The 17,500-nt window shown below is 37.3% G+C and overlaps 1 protein-coding gene across 1 annotated transcript in view; it reads right to left on the bottom strand.

Annotated features, from left to right (window-relative positions):
- The window catches only part of LOC144975555 (A disintegrin and metalloproteinase with thrombospondin motifs 9-like), a 343,710-nt gene that overhangs the window by 278,284 nt on the left and 47,926 nt on the right, over window positions 1-17,500 (bottom strand). The window contains exon 2 of the mRNA XM_078919717.1: window positions 6,724-7,538. Within this exon, the coding sequence (XP_078775843.1) occupies window positions 6,724-7,538 (815 nt within the window). The remainder of the gene's footprint in view (window positions 1-6,723; window positions 7,539-17,500) is intronic.

Below are 17,500 nucleotides of genomic sequence, written 5' to 3'. Positions count from 1 at the left end.
CACGGAACAGTGCATTCCACTCGTTATTGATAGAAACAGTTCACATAAACACTACCGGTTGAAGATTTATGGATCGGTAACAAATTCTATGGAATTCGGCTTACTTTAAGCAATGATCATTTTCTCTTTACTTGTCGTTTTCGTCTTTAATCAGTATTCATTTATACTTTAACAGCAGCATTATCACCAGCTTTATCAACATCATCATCCTCATCATTTCTACTAAACAGTGACAACCATCACCATCACCAAAACCATCGCCAGCATCATTTCAATCAAGACAATCGACTAATCCATCCACACAAGGATCAATATAAACAAAACAACAACAAACAAATAAACAAAAAAAAAAAAAACCGAGAGTAATAAAACCTTAGACTAAAAATGGTATTATATTGATAATAATATTATTATAACATTATCATTCATTATTATATTCTTCGAATGAAACAAACCACGATCGATTCAACCCGTCGGATTTTCAAGATCAATGTCGTCATCCGGCCTTGTGGCGTCTAATCCTAATCACCTATTCATACAGCAGCAGCGACCATAATAAACCAAGGGAAATCTTTAACACAGTAAACTGCCGTACTCTGGAAAAACACGTATTTTAAATATTTGGTCAGAAAACTCGTCCTTCGAATATCGATTGATTTAAATGACCCTCATCTTGGCAAAAACATTCTCAAATCTGGGAATTCGGTTAAATATTCGCGAAATCAAAGCCCAGGTTTGAGAGGGATTTTGGGTTGTTTTTTTTTTCAAGATGAGGTCGTTTAAATCGATCGATATTTGAAGGACAAGTTTTCTGGCCAATTTTTTTAAATACATGTTTTTCGGTGGTTTTCCAGGCTGTGGCAGTTTACTGGTTAAGACTACAATCCATAATTTTAATTGCCCCCCAGTGTACCATGGTTACATTCACAAATCGAATGGATTATCTCCCGTTAGTCTTGGTTGGTATCAATTAAAAATTTTGTGGTCGCAAATCACGTTTGTCACGTTGGCTTTCTTCTCCAGTTAACGTATTTGCTTAATTTAGCGTGAATGTACTAAATGCGGCAGTCTTATGATGTAACCATGCGCATTTTACGACGGATAGACTAGACTAAAAAAAAATTGAAAATAAAAAAGAAGATATTCGGTCTTTTGCATTGGGAGGAGGGGGGGGGGGGGGGTTTGAACGTATTTGCTGAATTTAGCGTAAATGTACTAATTTTGGCAGTTTATGATGTAACCATGCGCATTTTAAGACACATAGACTAAAAAATTGGAAAATAAAAAAGAAGATATTCGGTCTTTTGCATAAGGAGGTGTGGGGGGGGGGGGGGGGGGGGAGGTCGAAATAAACCCTAAGACTATTTTCCGTTTGGGTGAATAACAGGATTTTTCTTTCTTTAATTTTTATACATGTACCTTATACAACGTTATGTAAATTGCTATCTGCACTCTGAATAGGACGTCAGTTCTTTTCACCCCCATTGATATTAGACCAAATACTCAACCCCACATTACGTTAACTCACTCAGCCCTAACACCGACTATATCCGTAGTTTACCCTGTTTTACTTTTACCCCATGCCTATTTATTACATTTTTCTGAGACAAATTATAGGCGTAGATAGTATCAAAGCTAAATTAATGGGTTTTTTTTTTAAATCTTTACATGTTAATGATAGTTGAATAAAACTATCTATCCTACATGATCAGTTTTAATACCTTTTTTCCCATTTTGAAAAGCAGCAAAAATCTCTAGGATTGAGTGAGTTAATGAGGAAAGACAGAAAGAAAAAATAAGGTATCAACGTTCTACATGTTGATCCGAGTATCCAGTGGGCGTTTGTACCGGGTTTCCTTCCTGTCTTTGAAGCAATCGGTCTCACGGCTTATTAAAAAAAAAAAAGAAGAAAAAAAATGTAAAAAATAAATTTCAAAAAACCACCATAATTCTATTTTTCTTATTTATTCCACTTTGAGCGGATATGTGGTCTTGTGGTATGACACTCGCTTTCGGATCGGAAGGTCCTGGGTTCGAGCCTAGCTCGGCGCATAGTTGAGTTCTTGGAAAAGACTCTTTACTCACATTCTCTCACCGTACTCAGGTGTAAAATGAGTACCTGGCTGTTAACAGCGTTGTCTCTGTCGGAAAAAAATTGCCATATCGCCTAACAGGCGTCATGTCTCGTTCTTCATGTTACGTGTTGCTGTTGGTCAGGGACCCTTTGTAAAGCGCATTGAGCACATTTAGTGGATATTGCGCTATATAAAAGCTCTAGTCTGTTTTTTTTTAAATATATTTTTCTTATTTATTTCACTTTTTAATTTTCTTTTTCTTCCTTTCTTCATATACTTATCCACATGAGTATGTTTTTTCCCCGTTTTCCTTAACTATCGTTATGTACAGAGACGCTCTAATAGACGGCTTACCTCCCCTCCCGGCCATTTTCTGTTTTCCTCCGAGTGGGAAACGTAAACAAAACTTATAACACCACCAGAACGGTGGCCGGCCGGCGGGGTTTCTGATGTCTAACACACTATCCTGCTATTTCTCTTCATTAAAAAATAAAAACTGAAATATAAGAATATTATAAAACATGTTTATTATGGATGATTCCATTCATACAGTCGACTTTCAATAAACCGGATCTCTTTAATGCGGATGTTCTAGCAATTCATACAAAAATTAATAAAAGAATATAGAAAATGCGTAAATAAATAAAATAATTAAATAAATAAACCAATGGGTTAAATTATGAAACTTGTACTTTATATAGAGCATCTCCAGAGACTTGGCAGGTTTTTACTCCTATCCCTAATATGTCTATCTCATAGCAATCTAGACTTTTCACCAAGAGAGATTTTCATTGAGTCTTGGGATCGCATCGTTGTTGTGGGGAAAACGGTAAGATCTGATCCAGGTCTGGTTGTGAGAGATCAAACCCTAGTTTGAGAGGCCAATAGGCTGTATTTAAAATGAACATTTTGTGATGATGGTTCCATCCGCCATGTCAGTTGGAAGGATGTTTCGTCCTTCGTGTTGACACTGTTGATGTTGGTTTGGGACCCCCCTTGTAAAATGCTATGAGCCCACGAAGTGGATATTGTGCTACATATATAAGCTCAGTGATTGTGTTTGTTTGAATTTGTTTTTTGTTGTTGATATTTATTGTGTGTGTGTGTGGGGGGGGGGGGGGTGTTGTTTTGTTTAATTTATTTCTTTTGGTTAGTGGTTTTTAATCTTGATTTTTGCGTCCTTTGTTTATATGTTGGTTTGGGCATTGTTAATTTGTTTGTTTTTTTAGAAATGCTGTCTTTGTTTGTTTGTTTTTGTTTGTTACGCTTTGTTTCCTCTGATTTTATTAAAGAATCCACCATTTATCCGAATGTTCGATAATCCGGACAAATCAGTTTTTTGGTAAATGAACGGTTCGACGTCGGGTTATTAGGACGTGACTGTATTTACCTTTCTGTCTTATAATATGTTTCAATCTTTACTTCCTGTTTTGTTTTGATTTTTTTTCTTCTGTTTTTATTTTCTCCCAATATTATTCGGTCTCTGAGGCATATTTGACCACAATAATAAACACCTATTCAGCAGTTTTCATCACTTCAAAAAGTCATTCCGTTCGCGAAATATGGAATTGATATTATCATAGAGGAAGGAAGTCGACAGACTTCGAAATGATAATGATGTGTTTTGTTACGTTTTGTTTCTGGCAGAAGTGGTGGTGGTGGGGGGGGGGGGGTTGTGAAGAGGGGAGTGCGAGGGGGGCCTGGTTGTATGGATTTCATGATGGTTAAGGTTCTTTTGCTTTTAGAAGATCTAAATGTTGGGGATTATGGTTGAGAGAAATGCTTGTTGAATGATGTAGTTACAGATAGATGTATCTTTATCTGATTGTGTCCCTAACTTTCTCTCTCTTTCTCTGATTCCAATTTTAGATAAATAACTTTCCTCGTCGCTCCCATTTTCTCCCTCCCTCTCTGTCTCTCTCTCTCTCTCTCTCTCTCTCTCTCTCTCTCTCTCTCTCTCTCTCCATCTCTCTCTCTCTCTATCTATCTATCTATCTATCTATCTATCTCTTTCATTATCATCCCCCTCTCTCTCTCTCTCTCTCTCTCTCTCTCTCTCTCTCTCTCTCTCTCTCTCTCTCTCTCTCCATATTCCATTCCAAATTTCGCTTTAACCCACCCTTCTTCTTTTTCTAATTAATAATACTAAAAAAATATATATTCCTAAAACACAAATTCAGTAGCTAATATTTTCAAACCACATCGTCTCCCAGCGGCCTTTTTAACATAGTTAACTATCGAGATAATAGCACTGGTTCTTATCACAGACATCAATCTGGACGGAAAATATGCCTTGGTAACCCTCGAAGACAAAGGCGATCATAAACATCATAATGGATAACCTTTGTTGCTGATACGATGCAGATGCCCACAAACCACATAACAAACGGTCTACTAACCCAAACAGATCATTATCCTTGATGTATCCTTGGTCTAAAATCATGGATAAAAATGATGTGAATAAATAAGAGAGAAGAAGAAGAGAAAAATATTATAGATTTTATATTTAAGATAAGAAAGATTTTGCGAACTCAGAGATGCCTAACATTGACAATACACATTTTTTTTTTCATTTTTGCCAAGGCACTTTTAGTATGTGAAAAAGTGAAGCAGTGCTAAGCGTTGACTTTGAGTATCTGGTTATATACATGTAGTGACGGACACTGGAAAAGTGTTGGTACAAAAATGACACCTAACAGACGATTAGTTCTGTATGGAATGGAGATATGGTTCCAAAAGGCCTCCTCGGAAAATAATTGAATAATAACCCGAACAGATCATTATAAATGGTGTATCTTCGGTCTAAAATCATGGAAAAAATGATGTGAATAAATAAGAGAGAAAAAGAAGAGAAAAAATATTATAGATTTTGTATTTGAGATAAGAAAGATTTTGCGAACTCTTAAGATGCCTAACACTGACAATACACTTTTTTTTCATTTTAGCTAGGGCAGTTTTAGTGTGTGAAAAAGTGAAGCAGTGCTTAAGCGTTGTCTGTGAGTTGCCGGATGGGTGACTTGAGTTTGGCACTTTACACGCTACACCCTATTCGACTCAAGTGAGAATGAGTATTTGGTTATATAAATGTAGTGACGGACACTGTAAATTTTTTAGTACAGAAAGGACACCTAACAGGCGATTAGTACTGATGGAGTGGAAGTATGGTTCCATGAAGCCTCCTGGGAAAATATAGAAATTTTGTGAAGCGCATTGATCATGGTAAGTCTGTGGAAATATGCTATATAGTGATCATATATTGAAAACATCTTAACGAGCAGTTGCTATTGTCCATTTCACAGTTACAAACCAGGGATAAACTCCAGCTCCATTTGCCTAATGATTCTGAAGGAGTATTTTTTTAAAGCACAAAACATCCTATGGACTACTTTTTCTAAAGGCACAAGACATTCTCTCAAGGATAAAAGCACTCGATAGTTCAAATGTTAAAAATGCAACTTGGAGTTCAGATTTAATTATGAGGTTCATTCCTGCAAAATGCCGTTTTGAGACAATTAATCACAAGTTCAAATTCTTCTGGCCACAGTGAAAAATACCGTGTTTTGACAATACACGACAGAATGGTCCAGAACACTTAGGAAAATAAGTATAGAAGGAACGGAATTGACGCCACGCAGCTGTTTGTTATTGTTTTTATACATCCATTTTAATGATTGGCTCTCACTAAATTATATTTAACAGACTATGGTTCACGGTTGTAGTGGTACATTATATCCGGCCGGCGGATGTTGTGAATATTTTATCTAAACGCATAGCATTGATAGAACTGCAGGGTAAATATAGTCCGAAAAATATCGGCTGAGATGAAGATTGGGATGGACAGTTATGCAGTGGCGGCATCATGCTTGACTGGTCAAGATGAGGTCAACGTTTGATGAGCTATGAGACAGGTAGTGGAATATGAATCATTAGACTGCTGATGGCGATTTTGATTGGTTATCTTGCTTCGTTTGCTTGTTTGTTTTTTGTTTTGTTTGGGTTTTTTTCTTGGTTAATATGGGAGAGGAATGAGTGTGATTATGTAAGAGAATAATAAGTCTTGTGTTGCATGGGATTAGAGTTGATAAGATTGTGAAGGTTATTGTAGTGTGAGAGAATTGAAAGGAGGAGAGGTGGGGGGGGGGGGGTAGGAGGGTGATGATAAGATCGGGGGTTCGAGAATAGAAAGGATAGTATGGGAAAGAATGGGATGGATTAATAGTTGTAATGATAGTAGTAGCGGTGGTGGTGGTGGTGGTTGTGGTAGTAGTAGTAGTAGTAGTAGTAGTAGTAGTAGTAGTAGTAGTAGTAGTAGTAGAAGTAGTAGTAATAGTAGTAGTAGTAGTAGTAGTAGTAGTAGTAGTAGTAGTAGTAGTTGTTGTTGTTGTTGTTGTAGGATTAGTAGTAGTAGTAATAGAAGTAGTTGTAGTAATAGTAGCAGTTGTAGTAGTAGTAGTAGTAGTAGTAGTAGTAGTAGTAGTAGTAGTAGTAGTAGTAGTAGTAGTAGTAGTAGTCATTGTAGTAGGAGTAAAGAAGAAGAAGAAGAAGAAGAAGAAGAAGAAGAAGAAGAAGAAGAAGAAGAAGAAGAAGAAGAAGAAGAAGAAGAAGAGACCACGTTCTAAATATTCCAACAAATCATAAATCCACTTACCGCTCCGTCGCATAGACTAATGGCCACGTTGGAGCTTGTCCTGTGTCCAAGGACGAAGCCAGAAAAATAACAATCCAAATGGTCCTCGTGAAACTCCTCCAGCCACGAACTATTTCCCTGGACTCTCTGGATCACGAATCCTGGGCTTAGGAACTCCGAGATAGGCTCCAAAACTAACGTGAGATTCTCCTGAAAGAATTCGGGTGCTCCCAGGTTTAGCAGAAGAGGCAACTGGTTGTTGTTGTTGTTGCTGTTTTGGTTGTCGGTGAAATCATCACCTCCACTCCTGCCGCTGCTGCTGCTGCTGCTATTATTTTCATTATCGCTGTTGCTCTCTGAGCTTTCATCGTTGCTCGATGAGGCTCCTTCAGTGGAGTCAACATTACTTGTTTCCTCTGACTCGGACGACTCAGTGGTATATTTGTACACCTCAGGTTCGAATCGGTGTAGCTTGTAAATGGTGTCGAAACCAACACGAGATGGCGTGTGTTTTGATTGAGATTCATAGTTTGTCAATGGATGCTGGTGAACAGATTTTGATTCTGATAAATCTATATCGGATGAAGTTGTTGATGAAGATTTAACGCTTTCACCGGTTTTCAGTGATGGATTGGATAATAATATACGTCCACCCTCATCTTTGGTTCTTTTGGAAACGCTGGGTTCATCTGAAAATGGGAGCGAAGACGCAGCTGAATTTGCGGCTGATTTTGAGTTCATCAGGACTCCATTTTTGTCCTCGGAGTCAATTATAGTTTGTTGAATAATTGATCCTTTTTCTGGTAACCGGGGTTTTATATTTTCAAGCTGCAATTCTGTTAAGAGAGAAAAGAGACTTGATATAACAACAGCAAATGCAAAAATAACAAAGATCAGATATAATATAATTAAACTCGAAAGCAACCATCATGATAACAAATGGTAGATGTACTCTTATACATTTGTAGTTAGGTTGCAATAATAATAATAATATTATGAAAAGTGATAAAAAGTGAATTGGCCTTGTCAAAATGTCACCAATTATGTTTGATGAATGATTGAATAATGAATGAACTACGAAAATAATTTTGGTACACCGGTCATCAAGTCAGTTTGTGTTTAATCAAGCAGTTTTAAATTTTAAATTGCTGACTTATCAATTCAAATGTTTGTTTGTTTTTGTTCTTTCTGATCCTTGTTTTCTTTTATATTGTGGGTTTTTGTTGTTTTTTTTTTTTTACATAAACCATCAAAATATGTGTGCTCAAAAATGACATAAATTCCAAAGCGCTACGTACATCACTGACGTCAAAGACTTGGGGGATTCTCAGGGGTATTTTTCTACAAAATACTTAGTTATAAAGACTCGATGACGGGGGGAAAAAACCCTATAACAGCATGCACAAAAAAACACTTTTTATTCACAAGTTCTCTTTGAAATGCCTTTCTAAGCCTTTTGAAATATTGAATACAGTCTTTAGGCTGTAAGTCCTTTTTGGAGACATGAGAGACATTTTGCCTACAAAGACGGCCCCTATGTTTGATGAGGACAGTGAGTGTTGAAAATCAGAAATATCAAAGTCTTCACCTGTGACTCATCAACCTCTTCATCTTTCGATCAGGTCGTATATCTATATCGCTATATTCTACTCCGACGAAATATATTTTTCTTATTATTTTGGCCAGAAAATTGAACTCCAATATCGTTCGATTCAAATGATCCAGAAGTTTTCAAAATATGTTAGACGTTTCATGCCACTTCAAAAAACTCCCTAGTTTTAAACATTTTAATTGTGGAGGGTATTATTATCAATTGATTGGTTTTTAAATTAATTTTAACACGCCAAAATGGAGAAAAATAAAGTCTTTTTCGTCATATTACATCGTATTATCTGTTTGGTTACCTAACACAAACAATCTTCACCCCCACATTGAGAGTGCAACAGTCGTCTGAGTGAGAGGGAGAACGTAAGAATAACAAAAAGATGTGCTAAGTAAACAGATAAAAAATAAAGACACAAGGTGCTGAAACGTAGCAAAAACCAAACTCAATCACAGGGGGGTGCATGCTATTATGCAATGAATGCAATCTTGTAAAGGGTATTGAACGCAAAAAGAGTAAAGAGGAAACGAAATTGACGTCAGTCAGGTCTTTATTGTTGGTTATGTGTCTAGTGGTATGACACTCGCTTTCGGATCGGATGGTCCTGGGTTCGAGTCTCGCGCTCGGCGCATAGTTGAGTCCTCGGAAAAGGCTCTTTACTCACATTCTCTCACCGTACTCAGGTGTAAAATGTAAAAAAAATGATCACTTAAAGAATAGTATTCCTTTTATTACTGTAAATGTTCGAATAATTTGTTCAGACACGATATGATTATTGGCCAAGGAAGGATGGCCTAAAATAAACTATTGAATCCTTCCTTGAAAAATCCTCGTAACGAAATAGGAGAACAAATGGCTTGATTGCCCGTTGATGATTCATAGAACTTTCCTGATTTTTATTTCTAAACACACACGGGGCTATGTCAATATAGACAATGTCAATTTCTGATCTGAGTGTATGTAGATAGGGACAGATTGGGCTGAAGAAAATCCACACCGTTAGGAAAATTCAGCAATGATTTTCCAATGTTTTACGACTTTTTATGTGCGCAAGTGAGGTGACTTTTTTAAAAAGTTCTATTTAGTTTCATTTTAAAAATCGGTTTATATAATAGTATGCCCTTGGCTAAGACGCTCATAACATTGCCATCCGGAAATATAACGGACCAACACACAAAACTATTTGTAACCACAGTCTGATTGATATAATTCATTGAGCGCTAACCATTATAACGGCTGTCTAAAAACGACAATAAAAAAAAAAAAATAAAAAAGAGCATTTATATAGCGCAATATCCACTAAAAGTGCTCAAAGCGCTTTACAAGGGGTCCGTGGTCAACAGCAACATTTAACATGTAGGACGGGACATGACACCTGTTAGGCGATATTACAATTTTTCGGACAAAGACAACGCTGTTTTCGGTCAGGTACTCATTTTACGGTGAGAGAATGTGAGTAAAGAGTCTTTTCCAAGGACTCAACTATGCGCCGAGCGCGAGGCTCGAACCCAGGACCTTCCGATCCGAAAGCGAGTGTCATACCACTAGACCACATAGCCGCACTATCAATCTCGTTTTGACTTGGTTAGCACGGAGATTAATGAAGTAAAAGTAATATTTATTTAAGTGAGTCTTGTGTTTGAAAAGGGCCAAAGACATAATGCGGCTGGTCGATTAGTTCCCACTACGTCGCCTTTACTTTCGTCTAACCTAAAGAGACCCATTGACTCATTTAATAAACAACTCGGGATCTAAATATCAAGATACGATTTCAAGAAAAGCGTTAAATAACAGGTCTAAAACGACAAGCAAACCCCTGTGTTTTCGTAAAACAGTTGATGTTTTTGTGTAACAAGGGCCAAAGTATACGAGACATGAATGAGTAAGTCTCTATGTTATTCTGTCATCATGAGGTTTGTTTCTCAAGGTGTTCGTTCCAGTGTTACGTGTCTATGGCGCTATTTATTGCACTTCACTCAACATATTTTAAGAAGGATTTAGACATAAATCATACTGTAAACAGCTTGTTAAAAAAAATATTTATATAAATTCAGAGAGAAAAAGAGAGACAGGGGTAGATAGATAGATAGATAGATAGATAGATAGATAGATAGATAGATAGATAGATAGATAGATAGATAGATAATAGATAGATAGATAGTAGATAGATAGATAGATAGATAGATAGATAGATAGATAGATAGATTAGATAGATAGATAGATAGATAGATAGATAGATAGATAGATAGATAGATAGATAGATAGATAGATAGATAGAAATACGAGAAAATTAATATAATTTAGGATGCTTTAAATAGCCGACCAGTCTAAAAGATCTCACAACAGCGTCACACGAAATAGATAGAACGATAGAAAGATGGATAGATGGGTGGGTGAATGGATGGATGGATGGATGGATGGATAGATGGGTGGATGGATGGATAGAAAGATGGATAGATGGCTGGATGGATGGATGGGTCGTTGGATTTATAGATAATGGGGAATATGGGTATTGAAGGTGATAACATTTAAAAACCATGTTATTCATCCTTCAATTTCAGAGAAGGCAGGCGGAAGACAGAGACGAGGGATGGCTACGCTTTTGTAGAGGGAGATTGGTATTGAAACGACAGGGGTGACTAGTACGAATTAGTCATCCTCTAACAGCACAGTGATAATAGAATAGGCATCACTCATTTACCCAAGCAAATGCCACTCAATTTTGAGTCACTTTTGACTTGGCTTCCCTAACGCCATCTCATTCATGTCGGATTTCAATTCACTCTTTCATTCATTCTTTCCCCTGTCGGGGCCAGGCATAAAACTCTTGTCTTTCATTCGGCCCGTTTTCCTTGTCAAAAGGTCGTCCGTCCGTCCGCCCGTCCTTTATAACGGAGTGATGATGTAGAGGCCTGATTAATTTGATCGTGAATGCTTGTCTCTTGTTGTCGTGAGTTGTGAATGAATGAGCATGTCAGTTAGTTGAGAGCATGCTATGTGTATGCTATCCCATGCTAGTATACTACCGGTTTGGAAAGCATGTCGACGGAAGATGTTTTTTTTTTCTTTTAATGAACAAACAAACGAGACTGTTGTGATTCCCACGAGCGTATTTGATACTAAGCCTATATCTTATTTTATCGTCATTATTTCAACCTCATCAGGATGTAATGTTGGCTTAAGAGAGAGAGAGAGAGAGAGAGAGAGAGAGAGAGAAGGAGAGAGAGAGTGTGTGTGTGTGTGTATGTGTGTGTGTGTGTGTGTGTGTGTGGGAGAGAGAGAGAGGGAGAGAGAAAAGAGAGAAAGAAGGGGACAGAGAGAGATATACAAGTACGTATGTAAAATGCATACTTATTGACACGGGTGAGCACATTATAACGAGGTCACCCTGTCGTCGCTAGAAAATATTTTCAAACTCAGAGAGAGAGACTGAGTGAGAGAGAGACTGAGTGAGAGAGAGAGAGAGAGAGAGAGAGAGAGAGAGAGAAACTCCAACACACTAAATTGTTTACACAGTTGCCGGTGCCTAACAACTACCAACTTCTCTGCTAAACACAGATATAAATAACACATTTATTTGGATTCTTCCATTTTGATGAGAGAAATTATATTCCAAATACTAGTGCCGCGCTGAGGACCGGTCCTTTGGACCGGTCCCACGGTCTTTTAGCTGTGAACCGGGGATCGGTCCCATAGTGAAGACCGGCGGCGGTCCTCACTTCTTATCACCTTTCAACTAGTGCCGCGCTGAAGACCGGTCTGATCACCTTCGGTCTCGCGCCATAGCATACTACTTCCCCAGCGATTCGTTGCCTTCGGTTGCCTATCTTCCACCAATCACCACCCATCCCACTTAATTAATCGCACCCACCCCCTTTGCCATACACTAAACGACACAGACGACCATACAGGCAGACGACCACCAACCTTCACTCCGCAAACCGCCCTTTCGTGTGTGAGATGGGGGGAACAGGAGGCGCACGCCTTGGACGATTCCATTATACGGGGTAAATTTCAAAATTTACTACACCATAATGATCGCAATGACAATGATCTATGGTGAAGGCATGACCCCTCTTCTCTAATGGGTTATTGTTTGAAATGTATGTGACTACTAAAGATGTGTGTGTTTGTGTGTGTGTGTGTGTAGTGTGTGTGTGTGTCGAACCTAGCAAGTAGCAAATCCGATTTTTTGTTTTCTTTTGTCCATCTCTTGTCACCACTCCTTTCTATCGCAGTGTTGTCATTTAAAATAATACAATTATATTAAAATTTCGTTTGGTGTTTTTACTAATCAAATAATATGAGTTTCATTAGTTTCTTCCTTCCAAAAAAAAACAGTTATAACGTCTGAATTTTAAAAAGTCCAATAGAATATTTGGGGACCCCGATAGCTCAGTTGATAGAGCACTCTCTTTATACGCAAAGGGCCAGAGATCGATCCAGGGTGCAGTCGAGTTTTTTCTAAATCCCTGTCTACTCAGCAATGAATGGGTAGCTGAGTTTGTTAGATCTGGCGAAAAGTCACCATCGACCCCTCTTATTACCTCATCCACCCCCTCTTATTATAACTTCACGTCTCTCTCTTACTCTTCAATGCTCGCTGCCCTCTAATGTGTGTGTGTGTGGGGGGGGGGGGGGTAGGAGTTGCGTGTGTGTATCAACGCCACGAACAACTCGATCAACGCCTTGGGCGATGCCATTATCTCCGTTAATGGGGATAAATTTCAAATTTTATTAAATTATCGAAGTAACAATGAAGTACGGTGAGCAAATAAAGAAGGCATCACCCCTCTTCTCTAATTAGGTTACAATTTGAAATGAGTGTGACTACTCCGTGTGTTTTACTCCTGTAGACCACGGTTTTCATCGTGTAGCGGTCTTTAACGGTTCAAGAATGAACGATCCCACGGTCTCAAAGGTCAAACCGGTTCGAATTTCCAACAGTCTCTCAGGAATGTTCAATGTCGAAAAGGACCGGTCCTAGGACCGGTCCTTGCGGTCTTCATTTCCCAAGGACCGTAGGACCGTGGTCCTTAAGCTTGCCAAGGACCGCCCCGCACTACCAAATACCGATCAGTGAAGAACACGTGTAGTCTATGCGGTGATGTGGTCTTGTGGTGTGACACTCGCTTTCGGATCGTAAGCTCCTGAGTTCGAGCCTTGCTCAGCGCATAGATGAATCCTTGGAAAAGGCTCTTTACTCACATTATTTCACTGTACTCAGGTGTAAAATAAATACATGGCACTTAACAGCGTTGACACTGTCGGGAAAAAAATTGTAATATCGCTTAATAGGAGTCATGTCTCGTTCTCCCTGTTACGTGTTGGTGGTCAGGGACTCCCCCCCCCCCCCCCCCCCACCCTCTTGTAAAGCGCTATGAGCACGTTTAGTGGATATTAAGCTATATAATATATTTTTTCAAAAAAAGCTCAAATTACATCAATCTAGAAGGACCACCCGCCCTCAAGTTGTCGAAAAGTCGCAAGTCCATTGGTGCAAAGTACTTTCTTTCTCCTAGTACTTCAGGACCGAATTAATCAATCTCTGGTTTTTTTTCGAACTCTGAACAAATTGGGCCAGAAAGCTCGACTATCAAATATCGATCGATTTACCCTCATCTTTTGTCGAAACCTCTCGAATCTGAAAATTCCTTGCCCTTCAATAATTACCCATCGTTAACCCTCTCCTTACCAACTATAGGAAAATCGTCACATTCGTTAAGATACAACCAAAATTTTTCTTATTCAAATTTCTCTTGTACATCATAAAATTTAAAGAAAATGAACAGTGTATTGTAGAGCATGTTTTGCTAAAGAAATTATTTATCGCAAGAACTTACTGTTATTGTGTTTGAGTGATAAAAAATATATTTTGTGTTATCTGGGTGTGAAGTTTTGGGGAAAATCCTGAAAATGGCTGGTAAGGAGAGAGTGAAAATGGCAATCGTCTTGTACAGTCCAAGTTTGAGCATTTTTGACAAGATTTTAATCGATCCATATAATCTGAAAGGCGAGTTTTCTGGGGTTTTTTTTTTTTTAATTTAATGGGTTTTTCAGACGTCAGTGCTACGTGGGCTGTGAAGGTCAAAAAGAAAAAAATCTCGACTTGGCCCAGGACAGATAGCACCACCGTTTGCATGACTCTGGATGGAGTGAGGCATTATTTGAAAGGTGGTTTACCCAAAATCGTAAATGTTTAGCTTTTGAATATAATAATAATACCAAAAACAACAACGAAAACAAACATAATAATAATGAAAATAATAATAATAATAATAATAATAATAATAATAATAATAATAATAATAATAATAATAATAATAATAATAATAATAATAATATAATAATAATAATAATAATAATAATAATAATAATAATAATAATAATAATAATAATAATAATAATAATAATAATAATAATAATAATAATAATTAATAATAATAATAATAATAATATAATAATAATAATAATAATAATAATAATAATAATAATAATAATAATAATATATAATAATAATAATAATAATAATAATAATATATAATAATAATAATAATAATAATAATAATAATAATAATGCTTTTATCATTATCATTATCGTTATTATTATTATTGCATACATGTAGGTACATATTAGATATATCTAACAATTCTGACACTTCATCACACAACAATTTTCACAATATGCATTTCACGAAAGGTCAAAAACATTATTGTCTATTTTTCGCAACACAGCTTTTGGGATCGTTGGTGGGAAACATCTCGTGAAAAGGTTAATAAAACCACCACGGTTAAAGGAACAACAGTCACAAGAAATCAAATTAATAATATTATTAAAGTTATTTAAAGTTATGCCTTTTTCGCCACGATATCATAATAAGATATCGTCTCCTACGCATTCCACGAAGGAATATAGATAACTCATCAAACAAGATGTCTGATGTCAACAGGAATCACCCATGTTGTCCAAGTGAGCAAATTGGGGGTTAATAATCTTGCTCAAGGAAAAAAAAACGAAAGTGCCTGAAGCGGGGCTCGAACCCGGGTCATCCGGATAACAGTGCAATGCCTTAACTACTCGACCACTTGAGCATTTATTTAGCGCAATATCCACTAATCTACTCTAACAGAAATACTTAACATTACGTAGGACCAGGCATGGCGCCTGTTAAGTTATAGATAGATCGAAGTTGACGTCACTCCGGCCTTTGTTATTGCTTTTTTCCATCCGTGTTTATGAGTAATTCTCACTAAACTGTATTAAACAGGCTATAAACGTTTAAGGTTACACATAGTTTTGTGTGTTGGTCCGTTATACTTCCGGATGGCAATATTGTGAGCTTCTTAGCCAAGCGCATACTATCTATACTATATAACAATTTCCCGACAGATGCAACGCTGAATATTATTTCAAAATACGAGTAAGAGACACCGATATAATAATAACTGCAGCAAATTAATGGAATATTTCAGGAGAGAAAAAATGATTCTGCACAGTTGGTATATCTTAAGAAGCAAACGAAGGAGATAACGATAAACTCTAATGCTTTTTTAAGGGGAGAGTGAGAGAAGAAGAAGAAGAAAAAGTGGAAGAAGAAGAAGAAGAAGAAGAAGAAGAAGAAGAAGAAGAAGAAGAAGAAGAAGAAGAAGAAGAAGAAGAAGAAAGATAGAAAGATAGAAAGAAAAAAAAAGAAAGAAAGAAAGAAAGAAAGAAAGAAAGAAAGAAAGAAAGAAAGAAAGAAAGAAAGAAAGAAAAAAAGCACAAATTTTTTTTTAAATTAAAAAACGAAAGCATGTTAAAACGTTTGATCGAAACAAAACATTGTGCGTGAAGTTGCTACCTGTGTTGAACAGAAGTCTAGATACCCCTAAGGGTTAATTCCCTCCGTAATGACGTAAGAGGATTTCAAGGTCTACGTTTTGAGGAATTTTTACGAAACAGGTTGATAATTGATTTCATCACCTAATCACGTAGTCACCTTTGTGACTACTTACGTGACTTCAGATGTCCTTGAAAAAAAGAAAAAAGAATTGAGCTTTTATATAGCAGCGCAATAAATATCCACTAAACGTGCTCAAAGCGCTTTACAAACCCTAGTCAACAGCAAACACTTAACATGTAGTAGGACGAGGCATGACGCCTGTTAAAATAATATTTATATACAGGACCTTCCGATCCGAAAGTGAGTGTCATACCACAAGACCCGTAGCCGGCGATAATACAATATCTATAGATAATATGCGCTTGGGTAAGAAGCTCATAACATTGCCATCCGGAAGTATAACGGACCAACACACAAAACGTGAATCATGAACTTTTATAGTCGGGGTAATACAGTTTAGTGAGAATCGCTCACAAACGCGGATGGCAAAATACAATAACAAAGGCTTGAGGGACGTCCTCTTGGTTCTATTTTTAGGGACAGAGACAACGCTGTTAACGGTCAGGTACTCATTTTACACCCCGAAGACGGTCAGATAATGTGATTAAAGAGCCTTTTCCAAGGACTCAAACGATGCGCCCTCTCGAGACTCTAACCGAGGACCTTTCGGTCCGAAGGCGAGAGTCATACTACTACACCACATAGCCGCATTGATGTTTGTGAGAACTAATTGATGGTATGGTTGTAAGTAAAATATTCACCAGTTCTGCTCTTCAGACGATTTATATCATCACACAAAGTTATGTGTAACCTTAAACGTTTATAATAATAATATAGCCTGATAGAAATAATTTATTGATCTCTTATCAGCCCGTGGCGGTCTAAAAGCTATAAAAAGAGCTGAATGACGTCAAATTCAATCTATCCATAGCATGTATCTGTTATATTATCGTTTTACTATATTCAAACATTGAATTCAACATTCTCTTCATTTTAACAACTCGACTGAGCGTTGCCTTAAGACAGATCCAGCTAGGCCGCGTCGAATTATAACGCTGTTCTGTTCAGGCGTTATGTATCACTATCATTATCAGCAGCATCTATAGAGTTGTCTTAGCGCATCCTACATTCTAAATGTCGCTGTTGGATTGGAACTCCATTGAAAATATCTCTGAGCATATTAAGCAGATATTGCGCTATATAAAAGTTCATTCACTCTCTCTCTCTCTCTCTCTCTCTCTCTCTCTCTCTCTCTCTCTCTCTCTCATCATCATCATCATCACCATCATCAAAAAAGGTTGATGAAAGATGT

The sequence above is a fragment of the Berghia stephanieae genome, chromosome 6 (assembly GCF_034508935.2).
Source record: "Berghia stephanieae isolate SIO BIC M18660-M18661 chromosome 6, UCSD_Bste_1.3, whole genome shotgun sequence".
NCBI classification, from domain to species: domain Eukaryota; kingdom Metazoa; phylum Mollusca; class Gastropoda; order Nudibranchia; family Aeolidiidae; genus Berghia; species Berghia stephanieae.
The sequence above is the reverse complement of the archived record's forward strand: the minus strand, read 5'-3'. Positions and strand labels throughout refer to the sequence as shown.